The sequence below is a fragment of the Lithobates pipiens genome, unplaced genomic scaffold (assembly GCF_037356315.1).
Source record: "Lithobates pipiens isolate NorthernLeopardFrog02 unplaced genomic scaffold, aLitPip1_a1.2 Scaffold_1, whole genome shotgun sequence".
Lineage (NCBI taxonomy): Eukaryota > Metazoa > Chordata > Amphibia > Anura > Ranidae > Lithobates > Lithobates pipiens.
In genome coordinates, this window is record NW_027507685.1 from 201,220,242 (window position 1) to 201,240,723 (window position 20,482).

Genomic DNA, 20,482 nt, shown 5'->3' on the forward strand with positions numbered 1-20,482 from the left:
ACATTTTCTATAGAGAAAAGACAATCTTATGTATAGCTATTTAAAACAATAGTTTTATCTTTGTGAAGATTATACACAATTGAAAGTTAATATATAAAGGACAGAGTATAGGAAACGGCTCCATACACCATGACCTTACTGCCCCTAAGATTTAGACTGAAACAATGTTAATAAAAACCTCAGAAAGAAAGAAAAATATATTTAAATGTGCACCAATGGTTCCTGAATTTCTGTTCCGCTGAACTGCATACATACCAACATATGGTTGAGCCCTTTCGTGGGTCACCTCCTTGGTATCCTGCATTAATCAAACCCTAATAGCCATAAGAATGTCAAGGTATGTTTGGTAGAGGATATTTGGGCATGGGTTTTTCTGGTGTCAAAAACATATGTAAATTTTAGTCAAACCAGACATGCTGTAATTTATCATCAACTTACCACTTCAGCTGTAATTTCCTCTAGCCTTATTTCTTAATTTAACCTCTAAAATTATCTTCCTAACATTTCAAGCAAATCTTTAACCCATTTCAAAATGTTAAAAACAAAATGCCCTGGCTAATTGAAGACTTCACAAGATGGCCATTATTACCTTATTATGTTATCACTACCCAAAACCCCTCCTTAGTATACACCTTTAAAAAAAATGTTCCTATGTTAAAGGCGTATGCTTTTCCCTGACTTTTGGTGCAGCTCCCACCCAGCTGCCACTTGATGTGTTCAACCCTGAAAATGATCCCCATACAGTTAACCTAACCCTAACTTTATTCACATTTCTTACCTAAGCCTAACTCTTACTTGACTCTTAGACTAACTTTACTCTTAATATGTAACTGTGAAAAATGGATTTTCACCTGAGCTATCATGCCAATACTAACTTTATGAACTGAAAGAATCAGCACCTGCATATAACAGTGTTGCAATATTCTAGTCAAAACTAATCAAAACCTTGAAGTCAAAACCTTGACACAGACTAACTTACCTCATAACATATAACCATGAAACTATTATGCTAATACTAACCTTGGGAACTGCAAGTACCAGCACCCGCATATTGTGTTGCAACATTCTAGCACCCAAGTTGCAGCTCCTAAAATAAAATAAAAGTATTAAATATTATAAAAGTTTGACAGTAAATATTAATGGGATAATAAATGGAAGGCTTCACGCACTCCCCTTTCCAATGCTATGGCATATTGGGCTTAGCTGTGGCGTTTTTGCAATCCCTAATCGATTCTCAATAGGAATATACTGGAAAACAACATAGGCCAGTTTACAGCTCTGCTTGGTATAAAGCCCAGCTAAATATGTGGGGAAGACTGGAGGAACAGCCATGAGGGACAGGAACTCCCTTTTGGTAAAAAAAAGGTTAAAAGCCCAAACCACAGAGTGCCATCATACAAGCAAAAATGAGACGATAAGATGATAATTTATACACAAGCATTTGGTTAGAAAGTGACATGTTGTATATGTCCCTTTGGGGCACTTTACATTTTCTTCCTGCCCAAGAAACAAAACAGAAAGAGAGAAGAAATCTCTCTATGTGAGGAAATATTCCCTCTTAGACAGTTGCCACTGGAATAGGTACCCCCCTTAGAAGATTTCTCCTCACCTCCTGTTCTAGTGACAACTCTGAAATTCTGGATAAAAGCCCGATACGGGATTTACTTTTTCCATACTCTATCCAAAACAAAACCAATATGAGTTTACATACACTTTGGGAACACTGCAATTGATTTTAGCTTCCTCGCCAGAGTTTTTTTCCCAGCCGTAATATTTCACCAATCTGAATATGTTGTTTTGTTTTTGTCACCTAGAACCTCAGATGTATGGGCATCTAAAGATCCGAGAAACTTTACTTCACATTAATTGTATTCAGGAAAATGGCCTTTTCCTTCCTGCAGTTCGTGAGAATTCTTCAGATCTGAACAAAATGGAGTCTCCAATGGTTCAGATACCATTAAAGGAACAGGTGCCGCTCTCAAAGTCACCAGATATACATCTAGCGGTCATTGAACCAGAAGAAACAAAACCCAAAGAAACAAAGGAAATGCAAGAGTACTCCGTTAATGCGTTCAGACCTATAGGGGGATCCCTAGTCATTGATGATTTTGTTCCTGAACTGGTGCCAGCACCTGTATGTCTGCTAGAGCATGTCACAGAAAATGAAGTTTCTGAATTGAAATCATGTCCTTCAGAACTTGAAAAATTCACTGAAACTTGTGTTGAATGTACAGACCGCAAAGAAACCAGTATTTTAGAAATGAATGAATCAGAAAAACTTAGGTTGTCAGAAGGCCAAAAGACAATTCATGGTGAACCAGAAAGTGATACCACAGAAGATCAGAAATTAGGAGGAGCAGGGGAACTTGAATTAATAACATCAATTAATTGTGAGATATCTCCTAAGGAACCCACTACAGTGAGAACGCTAGAAGAAAGCTGTGATATGTACCAGAAGAACGTTGAGGTCTCAAACACAACACATCTTCCTGATGTACCGGAAGTCATTGCCCATGATAGGTTTCAAGAATCAAGCTTACCTGAGCCAATAAGTAGTACATGTGCTACTGTGCCACATTGTATAAGAAAAGAAATTACCAAATTCCAGTCACCCATAGAAGTTCTGGAAAATGGCTCCCATTCAAGCTCTGATGACAATTTTGTTAGCTCCCATGATACATGTGATAGCAAACCATCTGAATCAGGGGTTTCTAGAAGCAGAGGTATCTCTCCAGCTGTTATGGATGTCATGCAAAGACTTCAGCTTGACTCTACAATTTCTATTCCATCTCAACAAAATTCAAACAGTACAAAGAAATTAAGTATGGCAACTCGATCCTCATCCTTCAAAAGTAATACTTCAACCGCCAAAGAATTCCAAGGGATGCTGCAGCCACATATTAAAAAACAGCAGAAAGTTGTGTCAAATCCTGGCCTCTTCTCCCCAACAACTTTGCAAAGAAAATTATCAAGAGCAGTGGCCTTGTCCAAGAATGTTCCACAGTCTCAACCTTCATTTACCAAGAGAAGTCCAATGACAAAAGCTAAAAGTGCAGACACAGAAATACAGCCTTCACTTACAAAGTTTCAATGTTCTGTTCGTAGTCCATCACCATATAGAAATTCATTATATTCTGGGCTACCTTTGAGTGATACCAAACCTAGAGGCACCACAAACAAAGCATGGGTGGATAGCAAGAAGGAGGGAGACATGAATCAGTGTGACTCCAAAATGACACAAGAAGGTGCTCCCAAGCCACTCCTTCGTAATTCCACCACTCAAAAGGCAATCCATGGAAATAAAGTATTAGATGGGCCGGCCTGTATATACCCAGGTTCTGCTGTCGTTATAGCAGTCCCTTGTCCTACATCAATGAAACATACTCCAACATCCACAGCTTCTGAACCAAATTCACGGGTCCAATCACCACTAACACTACGTTCTAGAATGTTTTCTCCTCCCCCTAATCAAAATACAATGGGTCCAAAGCCTTCCCGCATACCCTCTTTCTCTGGCAGCAGAGCTTGTGCATTTACTCCACTTTCATTTAGTAGCCTGGAGAGGTCTTCTTCTTCCTCAGCCAATTCTACTCCAACTTGCACGAGTCCTCCTGCTCGACCATGGTCACCTGGATTCTCATTCCATACTAGAAAACCTTGTGGAAACAATGTACCCACTGGTGCAGACCATTCTGTCAGTCCAAGTGCATTAAGTCCAACAACTGCACCAAGCGAAGAAAGTAAATTCTGGTGCGCAAACAAATCACCCCCGTGTCCAGCTTCAGAAGGGGGTCCACTTAGCCCTGGGATTAGTACTCATGAGCTAACCAGCATCCACTGGCCTGATGTTCGAGAGCTGCGCACAAAGTATGGACCCTTCAAGACGCAGAAATCGATCACTCATGAAAAGAAGTATGATCTGAGGTCACCAATTCCATTTAGACAATGCCAGTCTCTGGATGAAGCACCAAATTTATTCTTCAAAATTGCATCTCCATTAATGTTAGCACCCTCACATTCTCCAACCACAGAACATAATGAAACAGTAAAACAATGTGAGAGCATGGAGAAATGGGACTGTGCTGACACAAAGGACAAAACCACTTTAAAGGCAAGTTACTCCACCACTGTTAACATACAGATTGGTGGTAGTGGTAGAATAGCCTCTTTCAGCAATGCTCAGGTGAGTCTTACACACCCCTTGTTGCAAGCACCAGAATATCCCACCTCGCGCAAGATCAACATTAATGGAAGCACCTTAGAAAATAAAACTACTCTGTGAAGTGAAGGACAAAATACGGGCGAGATGCATATGTCAATGCCACCTTTCCAAACTATGCTGTAAACTGAGAATTGAAAGTTGAAAAAACGAATTCTCAGAACAGAACAATAATATATGCCAAAGATAAGACACAGCAGTATGTCCAAGTGCACTTTTTTCTATGTAGAACTTAATGACAATGTGCCAATATGGCCAACACCATGATTGTTAGCCAAAATTTCAGTAGTTATAGGTTCATTGATATTGCACTTACCATGAACAATTTGCACCAAAGACACAACAGTCAATGTATTTTTAATGTAAGATATACTGAATAAAAACATAGTTTGATCAACTGTAAAAAAAAAAAAAAATACAAAAAACCTCCGTCCGCTTCAGTTGAGGACTTAATGCTTCAGATTGAGGCCATGATGAAATAGGCTTGGGCTTAACCACATCTGTGTTGCCAATGCCATACAGGACATTGATATGATAGGCAACTTTTGCAGAACAGTATTTGATGAAATTTAGTTGGTCGTGTACTGCCATCACAACCTTTGTCACTCTCTTCCTGTCTCATGTTTCACCCCCTATGTCAAACACACCCTGCCCTGAAGGATTCAGCAACAACTCAAGGCGCTAGCCTCTCCAAATTGACCACGGTTTCCTCTAGCGCACCTGTTATCACTAGAGTTTGAAGCCTCTCTTATTTGATTGTTATTAAAACTGTGGATCAGAAGTAGTCTGTCCTTTGAACTCTTCATTTTAAATGCCAAAACCCCTACGTTGTACCAACCTGAGTATGGAAATATACCACCAGAAGTACAGTCCCCTCTGGCAACCCCAAAGTGCCTATACTTCCCCTTGGAAAGAACTCCTAGAGATTAGCTCACTACACCAATACTGCTAAAATTTCCACTTTAGTATTTTAAAGATATAACTGATCTGATTAATTGAAGCAAATGGTTCCTCCTTAGTGACAGCGCTCCTCTATCTGATCATTATCTGACTGGCACTTGTCCTTTTTGCCAGTCAGAGCCGTTTCCCATGTTTCTCATTAGAATGAAGCTTAAATGGCCATTAAAGACAAGTTACAAGATTCTGGGATAGAAGAAATGTTGGTAAAATTCCCAGATAGATGTGTAAAGTTTTGGACTTATCACACCAGAATGAAAGTGGCATAGCAGAGAGTGACATTTTTGATCACACTGCTTCCAAATGAAGGAAACTATTAGTTCCCAGATAGCAAGAAATTGCGCTGCAAGTTTGAAAATGACTTACTAAGCTATTGCTAGACTCGCCAGGCTTCACCATTTTGTTGCACAATTGCAGAAAGTCCGTATTGCATGACTACAGATCAAACTTTCTTTGCAAACATTCTGCAGGTCTTCTGCAAATTCTAGTTAATTTATGTTGTGCAATAGTCATCCCACCACAGGGGTCATTGTTGCTGAATTTGTATGCTGTAGTACACTTGCAGAGCTCTTGCTGTAGACCCACCAGTGTAACTTTGCTCTTGCTAGAGACATGCCACACAAATTTGCTATAAATTGGAAAAGTGTCAACTGGAACTGTGCTTCAAGTGCTCTGCAAGTGTACAACTTGCTAGTGAAAATGTGCAGCAAGTTAACAGACTTGCAATTCAAAACTACCACAAATGTATAGCAAGTTATCCTTGGTACCTCCTTTTGGCAAAAAAGAAAAAAAAATGTTTGCAAACAAATGTGTGTACTTTATTAGTGCCTATTTGACGTAATGCAAAATTCTGAGTTTAAGGTGTATGTGTAGTCAAAACTTTTCTTTTTTGTTTTGGTAAGATTAGGAAAAGCTTTAAAAAAATCTATTTTTTGTTGTTTTTGTCCTGTTTTTTCTGTTCCTGTTATGAAGATGCAACAGGATGTAAGGTGAACCCTCTTAGCCCTTGTATACACGGTCGGAGAATCCGTCGGAATGTGTCCTATCGGAACGTGTCGTCGGATAATCTGACTGTGTGTGGTATGCATCGGACTGATTCCATCGGAATATCCGTCGGACCCAATTTTCCAACATGTTGGAAATATTTCCCGACCAACTGGTTCGATCGGACATACTCCGATCATGTGTAGAGAATTTTGATCGGACCAAGTGCCACGCATGCTCAGATCAAATTCCTACATCAAAGCTATTGGCTACTAGCCTGAACGTAGTCCCATCGTAACGAAATTACGTCATCACGTTCTGAATGATCGGATTTTTCGACAACTTAGTCCGACCGTGTGTATGCAACAGTTTCGGACAAGATCCGACGGACAAAATCCGACGGATTTGGTTGTCGAAATCTCCGACCATGTGTACATGGGCTTAGACAGTTGTTACTAAAACAAGAGTCCCCTTTGGGAGATACATTCTTCACTACTGTTCTTAGCACAACTGTAAAATGTTGAATTTCTCATCCCTTTCTGTCACCAGGGTAAATCTCCCCAGCAGGGAAACAAATATCAGTAAAAACTTAAAAAATTACTTAAAAGCACTTTGGCAGTAATCCTAATGAGTATCAATAAAAACCCATCTTATCTTTACAAAATGCATGTAGCACTTATTAAGGAACATAACAGCACCTATATTAAAGAAGATGGTGAAAGAGCAGTGATGGTATGCAAACTGCAAGCATTTCAATACAATTTTTACTTAAAGTAGATGTAAACCTGAAAATTTTTATTTATTTTTTGTCTGGCACAATATAGAGTATGGGATTTCAGATCAGCTGTGCCCAGTCTTGCCACAAAGAGTTAATCCAGCTCTGAGCAATCCTCATATCCTTTTTCAGTGAAATAAAACTGACAAACTGTGAAATATTTGTCCGTTCTTCCCCCTTGCTGTGATTGACAGGTGATTTACATATCTCACGCACTAGCCTAAGACATGGATTATTTTTTAATTCCCACCCCCACTCCTTTCTTCAGCAGCTCTGCAAGGATTGGCTGTTCCACACCTCAGCATGATTTGGCATGCTGAAGTCATGTGGGGACTTTTCTGGGTTTTTACTGGATGTTAGTGATCATAGCAGAAGTTCAGTGTAAGAAATACACAGGAGAAAATGCATGTTGATAAGGGGAGAGTAGAGGTGGGCGGGGAGTCTACTGACATCACAACTCCACCCACTGAGCCTTGGAAAATAGACCCACCCACAAAATCTGCAGTCTTTCAAGTCTCATAGCAGACAGAGGGGAGACATTTGACAGATAAGTATACATGCAGGAGGCATGTATAGCCTTCTAGATAACCAATATTGCAGTAGTTTAGAAAGGATGAGAGTAGGTTTACATCCACTTTAACTGTTGGGTTAAAGGCGCAATCTAATTAGCTACTAAGAGCTAGAGTACTTTGAACACTACTCCTTTCTTATACTACTTCTTGCTCATTTCAACAATCCAGTTAGAGGGTAAATAAACATAAAGCCCCGTCTCCAGGCAAATATTGTGTCCTTCCTTTTTCCCTCTCCACTCCCGCTCATTCAAGTTTTTAACTTAAAGGATAAGTTTACCTTTGCCAAAAAAAATAAAAAATTCACAATTTTTTCAGGTAAAGCATTGCACCAGCGATCAGCAGATTGTTGATGCCCTGCAGGTAACCTACAAATCTGTAAGTGTATCTGTGTACTCGCACCTCATACGAGCAAGCCGATACATACTAACAGGAAGAAACAATGAACTACCACAGCGTTCACAATGTCCACTAAGGGTGTCGGGGCTTTGTCTGCATTTTTTATTTTGACAGCTAGCAGGGGGAAGACGATCCCCCCCCCTAGCTGCCATAGCAGAGGAGTGGGAGAAAACAGGGGCCGGTCCTTTCATAAAATGTTATATGTTACACCCTGAATGTGGGTGTAACATGTAGCATGTTATAAAAGGTGAACTTATCCTTTAACTAAATCTGCTGTGACATGTCCCTCCCTGGTGCCTCTTGCGGGTGTGGAGACCAATGATCCAGGGCTGCAGCGTGTGCCCTACATTGACTGGTTCCCCCCAGATGACTTCATCCCACCACTGCAGTCTTCTGGAGCCTCATGCCCCTTACACACGAGTGGATTTTCCCTTGGAAAAAACTTGGATGGTTTTTCTGATGGAATTCCGCTCAAGCTTGGCTTGCATACACACGGTCACACAAACGTTCTCTGAACTTTTGACCATCAAGAACACGGTGACGTACAAAACTACGACGAGCCAAGAAAGTTCAATGCTTCCGAGCATGCGTCAAATTGTTTCTGAGCATGCGTAGAAATTTTGTACGTCAAGTGGAATTGTACAGACAATTGGAATTTCCGATCAGAACTTTTTCCGACCGAAAAATAGAGAACCTGCTCTCAATCTTTTGCTGCCTGGATTTCTGCCAGCAAAAGTCCGATGGAGCATACACATGGTCGGAATTTCTGACCAAAAAGCTCACAGCCGACTTTTGCTGTCAGAATTTCTGATCGTGTGTATGGGGCTTAAAAGAACCCCATTATTGGACAGCCAATGGGAAGTATCCAGCTCACCCTGGCAGTGACATGAACACCTCAAGAAAAACCTTTCCATTCTGCAGTGAGGAATGCAGAACACATAGGACCTGGTGTCTTATATGACCACAGGTTCGGGTAAGTAAAAGGGCTTTAAGTAGCTTTTCTTACCCAGAGGTTAATAAGAGGGGGTTGAGGTGGTGTAAAGGATATGGGGGGGGGGGGGTCAGGTTGCATTTGGAAGATAGGAAAAGAAACTGCGCTACGGTACAACTCAAATTATATACTATGTGGTCACTAGGGGGACCTACTTGAGCTGCAGCTTGACTGCATCACATAATTACAGTGAAATCAAAAAATAAAAAGTAAAAAAGCGGCGCTATACCCAAACCATACCGTGAAAAATCGCTCACGTGTATACACTAAATCGCCTAGAGGCGATTCAGTTCGCATTGTGCGCTATACAAGTATTTCATTCATTCATTCATTCACTAACAAACTTAGATCAAATACATAAACAGTGATTTGAATGTCACATAAGCTATCCAAATACCCCTTACACATATATAATATGCAAATAAAAATTAAGCAATAATCATAAAAATATAATCCAAATGCATCAGTGTAATTAACACCCCAGTGCACAATTGGTATGGTTTGGTTATAGCGCATTTTAATTAATAATAGTTATTGTTCATCACAGTAATTTTATCCAGGATTTTAGGATCCATCCTTTAAAGGAGAAACTTTATTATCAATACAAAAAAAAATGTAAACCTTATACAAAGTTTGGAGGCCTGTGGCTTTTGATCATGTTGTGACTACACTTTCCTGGCATACTCGGACAATTTGTGACCATGTATTCTATTACAAGCACTTAAAGAACAAGTTGACAGATACCCCTCCACCACCACCCCTACAGTATTCGTACACCCTATTCAAGCAAGAGCAGAGGGACCAAAACAATGGTAAATGTAAGCAGCTATTGAGGTCAGAATAAAGGTAGCCTTAAATGTCCAACTTTCTAAAAAAAAAATTCACAGGATAGTGCATAAACACAAATCATCAGTCTGAACAGGCACGTTATATGGCTAAAAGTATGTATACACCAGTGATGTTGAACCTTGGCACCCCAGATGTTTTGGAACGACATTTTCCATGATGCTCCACTACATTACAAAGAGCAGGAGCATCATGGGAAATGTAGTTCCAAAACATCTGGGGTGCAAAGGTTCGCCATCACTGGTATACACCCTTCAAAACTAATGTGTTCAAGTATTTCCAGTAAAGGATACTGGTAATGCTACAACAAAGACACTTTAGACAATTGTGTGCTTCCAGCCTCGAAGCAACAGTTTGGGGAAGGTGCTTTACTGTTCCAGCATAACTAAGCCCTGGCCTTTAACCTCCTGAATAACTCTGGGATGAATCGAAATGCCAATTGTGAGCCAAATTTTCTCATTCCACATTAATACCTGACCTTACAAATGCTCCTATAGTTGAACGGGCAAAGATTCCCACAGATACACTCCCAAAACTTGCAGAGAATCTTCCCAAAAGAGTGAAGGCTGTTATAGATGTAAAGAGTTATGGGGCAACTCTATATTAATGCCCATGGTTTTGGAATGTGATATCTAGCAAGCTCATATAGCTATGATGGTCAGCTGACCTTATACTTTTGGTCATATAGTGAAAGATTATGCCATGGCACCAGAAGGGAGGAGTGCTGCAATACACCTCCGAGCTGGCTTAATTTAAGGGGGAAAACTGTCCTGAATGGATTAAAATATCTAATATAACCAGCTGCTAATTCAGTTGAGATCGGTCAACTGGTCACCTGTGATCTTCTGTTAATGTTCGTAGACATAAAGGTCTCTTGCCTATAGCCATATTTAAATTTTCAACATTTCACAGATGCCATATACTACATTTTAAAAGGATTTTTTTTGTTTCCATTTTTTCATAAAACTTGGAAACATTTTGATAGTCGTCTTCATCTATGGCTGTAATAAAAGTGTGTGAATAAAAGTGTTTTCAGTGAGGTGAAGATTAGAAAGCTATTTGAAAGTCAGGAGATTGGAGATGTTTGTGGGATTTATGTATGTGAGCCATACTGTGATTTGGTTGCAGAATGTGAATTCAAAGATTAAATGTCCCACTTTTCTTCCTGGTAGAACAATAATATACCTTCATAAAAAGCTTCCAAAAGCAGGCAGCCCATATATAATGTGCAAAGTTACATGTTGCTACCAATCTGAGTTCAGCTTGCTGTAGCTAGAACAATAGATGATAACTGGTTGGTTGCTATGAGTTACAGCACTATCCTCTTCATCACTATCCTCTTCATCATATTTATATTGTCTCTTATTGTTGGAAAACAGTGGTGGTGCCCCATCATCATTTAGTACTCTCAGTTTGTTGGTGATGTGTTGGATGGAGCCAACACAATCATGCAAGATGGTGGACTTCTGAAACTTATTATAGCTCATTACTGTTAGGGCTCATGTACACTACAGTTTCTAAACTTCAGTTGAGAAACTTTTAGCATTTTTTTTTACCAAAGCTCCTAAACGCAACTCCATAAAAGCCTATGTACACATAAGCTTTTACAAGAGTTTAGAAGCTGCTGCAGTTAGGGGAGGTTCAACCTCCTTCTCCTGAATGTGGAATTGCATTTAAGATAGGAACGTTTTGACCGCTGGCTGCAAAACGTGGCACGATTTTGCCTCATTTTGCATTTTCCCATGGCCGGTGGTCAACATAGTTTGTGTGTACATGAGCCCTTAGACTTTATGTACACTAACCTACACTGGCAACTCCTGAACTTTTGGCTTTTTTTTGGCACAGCTCCTAAACTCAACTCCATAAAAACCTATGTGTCAATGCACACATAGGCTTTTAGCAAAGCTTAGGAGCGGCTGCATTTAGGTGAGCTTCAACCTCCCTCTCCTGAATGCAGAAGAATCACATTCAGGATAGGAACGTTTCAACCGCTGGTTGAGGGAAACCGTGCATCACGATTTTGCTGCTTTTTGTGTTTTCCTGCAGCCGTGGTAAATGTAGGCCAGTGTGCATGAAGCCTGATAGTTTATCAAGCAAACCCTTATCATAGCAAATCCATTTCCCTTGTTGATGGCTCATCTCTCAGCACAGGTATGATGTTATTTTCCTATGTACTAAACCTTTGTTTTAAGCTGCCATTCAGTTAACAGGATATTTGATCCACCGTTGGTAAAAAGATAATCTCGAAAAATAGAGTTTAGCATATACATTCATTTATGAAGTTCATATTTATGACTACGTGTTTTTGGCCTAAAAGGTTCAAATACACTACTACAACCCTGTCTTTAACCCTGCCAGTTTAAATATTGGCTAGATACACTACAGTTATCCAAGTACAATATATTCCATATTTTTCCCACTGTTCTTCAGTCAGTATCATAGATTTCCCAATCTGTCCGTAAAAACCTACATTTTTATTTGGGTATATATATATATATATATATATATATATATATATATATATATATATATATATATTACCCTAGTCTGATTTCATCATACAAATCACAAAGAAACTCAACACAGAATGCACAGAATGGTACGTAGCACGATTCCCTCGCCCATTCCTATGGGTGGTGTAGATATACTGTGCTATCGGAATCTACATTTAGGGTGCACTGAGGTCACAGAACACGGCACCCCGTGATATTTATACTGGGCGGTGTAATATAAACTTGGGAGGTAAAATCAGTTGTGTATATAGATTTGAGCAATTATTAATCCTGATAACCTGTGGCTCATTTTCTATACCTGTACAATACTTTTATGTAATCTTTTGTATTGTCAATAAAAAAAATGTAAAAACTAGAATGTGGTTTCTATTTATTTCAAAACAAACGTTTGCATTGGGACCCATTACACAGTAATGTCTGTTATGTGTGTTGGTGTGATGTGGTGCCTTTCATTCCTAACAGCACCCCAACACACCAGTGTTGCAAATAAATTATAATTAAATGGGCTGCCTTAGCGCAGCGCAGAACATGTGTTAATGTACGTGTGTTAATGCAATGCACCAGACCACACATTGTGAATGGGCCCTTCCATATTTCTTTAAGTGAACCTAAAGTCAAAAACTGAATTTGTGCTTCTACCCTGTATAGGTATAAATGAAATATAAGTTTGTGAAACACTTACTTTTTCTCATGCAAACAGGACTCCAGGCTTGCCCTGGCAGGGGGTGTCACATGACATTTTTCTGGTGGGAGGATCACTCCTGAGATGGAATTGCTGATGGGCTTTGCCTACACAGCAGTTCCCCGCACACCTACAACAAAGACTACACATTTAATACAATTTTCTGGGGGGGTGGGGTGTTGTAGAGATTTATTGTTTTAGTTTAACATTTAGGAGAGATTTCCTGGTGTGTCTATAGGAGAGGAAGTGAAGGGATCAGTGCAACATAGATGGTAAAAATTTTCATTTTGAATAATAATAAAAAAAAAAAATTTGGGCTTTAGATATACATTAGGCATATACAGTGAGGGGAAAAAAGTATTTGATCCCCTGCTGATTTTGTACGTTTGCCCACTGACAAAAAAATGATCAGTCTATAATTTTAACGGTAGGGCTTATTGTAACAATGAGAGGCTGAATAAAAACAAAAATATCCAGAAAAACACATTTCAAAAAAGTTATACAATTGATTTGCATTTTAATTAGCCACACACATACTGACACTGAGCTGAAGTGAAGTGAATACAAAAGATTAAGATATGTGCATATACTACCTCTAGTGGAGGATTAAGGCATGACAAAAAAAATTCCCTAAGGAATAAAAAAATCATAGGTGGACTTTTTCAGTACCTATGCTTCTTCCCTTACCTTATCCTCGCCACAGGATACTGCTGTAACAGACAGATCCAAACTTCACCCATCACTGCAGGCTGCGTTAGCAAACCTTCAAGGACCGGGTCCCTTTTTATCAGGGTTCCACTCCCTTGGACCTGTATTAACACCCCGCCAGGAAAAACTTTAAGTAATGTAAGCATGACCAAAGCCCTGGATCCCGGGGTCCAGCCCTACAAAGAGGCGTCACAGGCAAAACCTTGTTCTTCACATACGAGGCCCAGGTACCATCCACTTTGGGCTCAGTGGCACTTTGGATGGATCCGGTCTTGTGGAGGCTATTTAAATCCAGCAAGGATCCCTCCTGGAACTCTTCAGAGCACATCTTCATCGTGACCAACACTTTAGACATTGTCAAAAAAATTTAGGTACTCTTTTTAGGAGGAGGGGTTATATAGGGAGTGAACTTCCTGTATTGGGTATGCCAGTGTCCAGCACCAACTTGACTTAGTATTTGGTGGAAAAACCCTTGTTGGCGATCACAGAGGTCAGAAGTTTCTTGTACCAGGTTTGCAGACATCTCAGGAAGGATTTTGTCCCACTCTTCTTTGCAGATCCTCACCAAGTCTTTAAGTTTTCAAGGCTGACATTTGGTATTTTGAACCTTCAGCTCCCTCCACATGTTTTCTATGGAATTAAGGTCTGGAGACTGGCTGGGCCACTCCAGGACCTTAATGTACTTTTTCTTGAGCCACTCCTTTATTACCTTAGCCTTGTGTTTTGGGTCATTGTCAAGCTGGAATACCCATCCAGGACCCATTTTCAATGCCCTGGCTGAGGGAAGGAGTGTCTCACCCAAGATTTTATGGTACATGGCCCCGTCCATCGTCCCTTTGATGCAGTGAAGTTGTCCTATCCCCTTAGCAGAAAAACACCCACAAAGTATAATGTTTCCACCTCAATATTTGACGGTGGGGATGGTGTTCTTGGGCTCATGGGCAGCATTCCTCCTCCTATAAACACGGCGAGTTGAGTTGAGTTTAAAGAGCTCTGACCACAACAATTTAACTCAGTTCTCCTCTGAATCATCCAGATGTTCATTAGCAAACTTCAGACGGGCCTGTACATGTGCTTTCTTGAGCAGGGGGACCTTGCGGGCGCTGCAGGATTTCAGTTCTTCACGGCATAGTGTGTTACCAATTGTTTTCTTGGTGACTATAGTCCCAGCTATCTTGAGATCATTGACAAGATTCTCCCGTGTAGTTCTGGGCTGATTCCTCACTGTTATGATTATTGAAACTCCACAAGATGAGATCTTGCATGGATCCCCAGACCGATGGAGATTGACAGTTATTTTGTGTATCTTCCATTTGCGAATAATCACACCAACTGTTGTCACTCTCTAACCAAAGCTGCTTGGCAATGGTCTTGTAGCCCATTCCAGCCTTGTGTAGGTCTACAATCTTGTCTCCGACATCCTCGGACAATGGTCTTGGACATGGTAGAGACTGGAATCTGATTGATTGCTTCTGTGGACTTTATACAGGTAACAAGATGAGGTTTGGAGCACTCCCTTTAAGAGAGTGCTCCTAATCTCAGCTCCTTGCCTATACAGAAGACACCTGGGAGCCAGAAATTTGCTGATTGATAAGGAATCAAATACTCATTTCACTCATTAAAATGCAAATCAATTTATAACTTTTTTGAAATGCATTTTCTGGATATTTTTGTTGTTATTCTGTCTCTCACTGTTAAAATAAACCTACCATTAAAATGATAGACTGGTTATTTCTTAGCCAGTGGGCAAACTTACAAAATCAGCAGGGGATCAAATGCTTTCTTCCCTCACTGTGTGTATGTATAGCACAAGCATTAATCTATTTTTTGTTCATATTCTCTAGCTGTAAACTTAAACAGAACTTCACCCTAAAGGGAAAGTTCAATTTTAGGACCTCCTCTCCCTTCCTCATCTTCTTTTGGCATTTTTTTTTGGGGGGGGGGGAGGGGGGGTGGCGCAGCAGGTAACTGGTTTTATAAAAAAAGTAAGCTGCGCTGTAAAAAATGACTATAAGCAAATATAGAATCTGTATGTGTCAATGGAGACTATAATAGCTCCCAATTCACTTGACAAAACATGATGAACAATAATACTGCAAAATGTGAACATGTAACTCAAAAAGTTAAAACTATTAAACTTAAACCATAAAGAAACATGGATCACCGTTATTATAGGGCTAAAAAATGCTATTAAAAAGTCCACACTAAAAGTGTTAAATAAATTAATGAAAATTCCACAATTATGCAACACTTCCAGCATAAATTCATATATAAGGGATCCTCAGTTCATTGATCATTGGTTACTTAAAACGATAAACACCCAAGGAATAGTGATGAATTGAGATAGAAAGATTCCTCCACCTGAGAAACAACTGCCGCTTACCCGCTATATTCATCTCTTTTTTAGGGAGATCAAATTTGCCTATGGCTTATACCCCAGCCAGGGTCTTTATGCTTGCCAGCAAGATGTCCCCCACTCCTCTGTTCAAAGTATCCTAGAAGTTGCCCGCTGTCTTATTGGCCGCCATTGGATATGAAGCTAGGTCACCGCTTATCGCCCAACATGTAAATCTGCTTCTGTTAGGTAATGTCAGTGTGCAAAGTAAATCAGAATGGGAGTGACTTTTGTTACAATAGTCATTCCTATTCTGATTTACTTTGCACACTCATAATCCCTTTCCTTTGGCTGAGAGGAATTTATAATTAATTCAGGGGGTTGAAATACTCAGACAGATTTAATCACGATCATCACACTTTTTTCACTCAATAGGAAGGATATAGATCATGATATAAGAGGAACATAATAGATTCTGCTTGGAAAGTATCTCTGATCCCTGATTTAAAGGTATAGCGCCAAATCTACCTAACTTTTCTCTTTCATTAGCATAGTCCACCTTAATTGGTTAGACTAATAAGGTAGAGGCAGCTCTTACCAAAGGTGTTTTTGCTTACTTAATAAATAATCCATAGCGCAATCTTACTTTTATTCTTTATTTACTTTTCACACTGACATTACCCAACAGAAGCAGATTTACATGTTGGGCGATAAGCAGTGACCTAACTTCATCTCCAATGGTGGCCAATAAGACCGCGGGCAACTCCAAGGATACTTTGAACAGAGGAGTGGGGGACATCTTGCTGGCAAGCATAAAGACCCTGGCTGGGGTATAAGCCATAGGCGAATTTGATCTCCCTTAAAAAAGAGATGAATATAGCTGGTAATCAGCAGTTGTTCCTCAGGTGGAGGAATCTTTCTATCTCAAGTCATCACTATTCCTTGGGTGTTTATCGTTTTAAGTCACCAAGGATCAATGAACTGAGGATCCCTTATATATGAATTTATGTTGGAAGTGTTGCATAATTGCTGAATTTTCATTCATTTTCTTAACACTTTTAGTGTGGACTTTTTTTTTATCCTATAATTGTGATCCATGTTTCTTTATGGTTTAAGTTTAATACTTTTAACTTTTTGAATTATATGTTCACATTTTGCAGTATTATTGTTTATCACGTATTGTAAAGTGAATTGGGGGCTATTGTAGTCTCCATTGACACAGACATATTATATATGTGATCATATGTCATTATAATAATTTTTTACAGTGCAGCTTACTTTTTTATAATTGATTTATTGTGTGTGTCTCAAATTGAAGTTGCAGCAGTATTCACATATCATTTATCACACTACAGTTGGTAGAGTGATTTATAAGACAGCGCAGTAATTTCACCTATTGACAGGTACCTAGTTTTGACAGATACCCGCTCCCAATTTCAGTCGGATCTCCTAGGCAATTCCCCTCCCCCGCCCACAATGTTCACAGGTCCTAAGAGGCTGCGGGACCATTCAAAAAGCGCAACGTGGCTTGCGCATGCCTAGTGGTAAGCCAGCTGTGAAGCCACAAAGAGTCAGATTCGGCTTGCCACAGTTAACATTCCTGCGACGGGGACCTGAAGATTGGTAAAGAACCGGCCTGGGTGGGGACAGTGCTGGATCCCCAGACAGGTAAGTGTCCTTTAATTAAAAGTCAGCAGCTACAATATTGTATAGTAGCTGCTGACTTTTAATTCACAAGGTGAAGAACCTCTTTAATCTTCAATGAAGAATACTGCAAAGAATTAATTGTAACCAAAACTACCACATATCAATATAAACCGTGAAACTTTTTCCCCTGCAGTCCTCAGACACCTTTAGCTCACTAACTTTTAAGTCCTGAGAAGTACATACTCCCAAGCTGGTACTAGGTGCAATGATGATTGTCAGACATTTTAGGGGAAATTTACTAAAACTGGTGCTGACAAAATCTGGAGCTGCTGTGCATAGTAACCAGCTTTTAGCTTCAACTTGTTAGGTTATACATTGAAAATGAAAGATACAGTAGAAGCTGATTGGTTACCATGTACAGCTGCTACAGTCTTAGCAAATTCCCCTCTTTTTTGACAATTTCATTTTTTTTGACAATGCCATTGCAAAATAATTTTGAGACAGAGGGAGAAGGGTAATCTTGAAGGGAGATCTCGCCAATAATTTCCCTTTGGGGTCAATAAAGTATTCTGAATCTCACTGTTGGAGTAGCCGAGACATAACAGAAGTTGATGAAATTACTCCACCTAAAGGTGAATTATCAATTTTTTGGGTGGAATGAACTTTTAAAAGAACCTTTTAGGAAATTATGAAGGCTAATATTGTTGACATCTCTTTCAGGAAATATTAGTTCATTGACTATCATACTGATCCAATGATTTTGGGCAGTGCATTTCAAGCCCCATAGACAGTTTTCTAGCGGTCTTTTGTTTGGTCACGTAATAAACTGGGTCTCTCCAGCAGTGGTGCTGATGTTAAGACACTGGTGCCATTCCCTACCACATTGTACTGTACACAAAGTCCTACATGATTAACGCACCTCTAGGTGTTTATGATGTCCGGGACCAACAAGTGTTGCTCCATGCAACCAAGTGTCTGCATTGGACAGCGACCCATGTCAATCGGTTGTGGCAGAAGAAAACTGATCTAACAGGGTCAACCGATAGCATTTTCTCACACCCTTACATGAAGATTGAAGTGATTCACAACAGTGAGAAAAATGCAGTTGAATGATCCTATACAATCAATTTTTCTTTTCAAATGTTTTTATTGAGATTTTTAGCAGAGTTAGTTACAACAAGGGTTACAAAAAAAATAATAATAATAATAATATATAGTAATAAAAGTAACATAACACAGTATAATGTAGTGACAGGGTTTTCTCAGCACAATATAGCATAGTAACAAATAGTCCACAATAAAGAATAAAGTAGTATTCCCAAGTATCTAATATTCATAGTCATAAAGGGACTCGAACAAGAGTAAGTCTCTTAGAACTTGTATAATAAAGTCTGTAATATAATTATTGTAAGATTTATAAATAGCGATATGGATAATGGCCACTTCTGGACCCCAAGACACCCCTCACAGGGATCTATCTGTGTCTTGGAGTACCTAAGCCAACATCCTAAAGGAAATTCAAACACAGTAGTTATCTTTTATGAGTAGTTATCTTTTATGAAGGAAAATAAAGATCTATTCTTACTCCGCAGCTCAATTCAGATAAACAGACATGTGATATATTTGTCACTTTGTTATGAAATTATTTTTAAAGCCATCCAAAAAATATTAAAACGCACAGGAGTTCTTTCTTCTATATGATTAAAGAATCAGCATTATCTAAATTGTGGAAGTATAATTTTTGTACCATGTACTCCAAGGTTCTCATAGTTGTTGTTCCTTAATATATAGGGATTTGTCATTAGGAAATAACAATTCGTAGGAGTGGTAGAGTTGGGTTAATTCTATAACTTCTATCATAGTAGGAAGAGAGTCAGTTTTCCATTTTCTAGTTATGGATAGTCTCGCAGCTAAAAGTATATGTGTTACTACTTTACGATATTGTTTGGGAATCGTATGTAAATTCATATTCAGAATGGCTAGTTCTGGTGAAAGTTGAAGGACAATACCTGTTACGGAAGTGAGTAAATGGGAGATTGCCTGCCAGTAGTTATGTAAGCTTGGGCAGTCCCACATAATATGAAATAGGGTCCCCAATTGGGTACAATTTCTCCAGCAATTAGGTGACGAGTTCCCCTTGAATTTTGCTAGGATATGTGGAGTCAGGTATTGTCTTTTAACAATTTTTTGTGCCAATTCCCATAGTGTAACACATGCAGTGGCCCTATATATGCTTCGTAGGGAAGCCATCCATTGTTTAATTGAAAAATCTTGCCCCAAATCTTGTTCCCATTCAAGGAAGGAAGGTAGTTTGCTGGGTATGTTTTTTTCCCCTAGAATTGGGTATATTGTAGCTATTCCTTTCTGTGAGGTGGCATGGTTATTGAGGAAAGACCATATTTTAACCGGGATTGAAGCTCTGAGTTGTAGATTGTGTAGCAGACACATTTCTATTTGAATATATGTAGATCGCTCAGAATTCGGAAGCTGTAATTCATTACTTAACTGAGAAAAAGACTTTAATGAGCCCTGTTGGAAGAAGGAACCAAGTTTGATATCCTGACCCAAATTCCAGTCGTGTATTTGTACGCCAGGAATTAATGTTGGTATGATTGTTAGAGGAGGGTTTAACACCGTGATTGAAGTTTTATCCCATTTGTATGTGATGATTCTCTGCCAAGAGTGTAGCGTCGCTTTCACCGTTGGTGGGTATTGAGCTGTAATTGTGGACTTAATTTTCCTACTAAGTAACCAGAATTGCATATTAGGCTGTCGTGTGATGTCTTTCTCAATTTGTCCCCATAAAGTTTTAGGAGTAGGCAAGAACCATTCTTGCAATTGGGTCAAAAGAGTTGCG

At 39.4% G+C, this 20,482-nt stretch overlaps 1 protein-coding gene across 2 annotated transcripts in view; it reads left to right on the plus strand.

The window, feature by feature from the left end:
* PLEKHG2 (pleckstrin homology and RhoGEF domain containing G2) overlaps positions 1-12,611 on the plus strand; it is a 153,076-nt gene extending 140,465 nt beyond the window's left edge. For both annotated transcript variants that reach the window (XM_077479997.1, XM_077480007.1), the window contains one exon: positions 1,815-12,611. In XM_077479997.1, the coding sequence (XP_077336123.1) occupies positions 1,815-4,282 (2,468 nt within the window). In that variant the 3' untranslated portion in view covers positions 4,283-12,611. The remainder of the gene's footprint in view (positions 1-1,814) is intronic.
* The last annotated feature ends 7,871 nt before the right edge of the window (positions 12,612-20,482 follow it).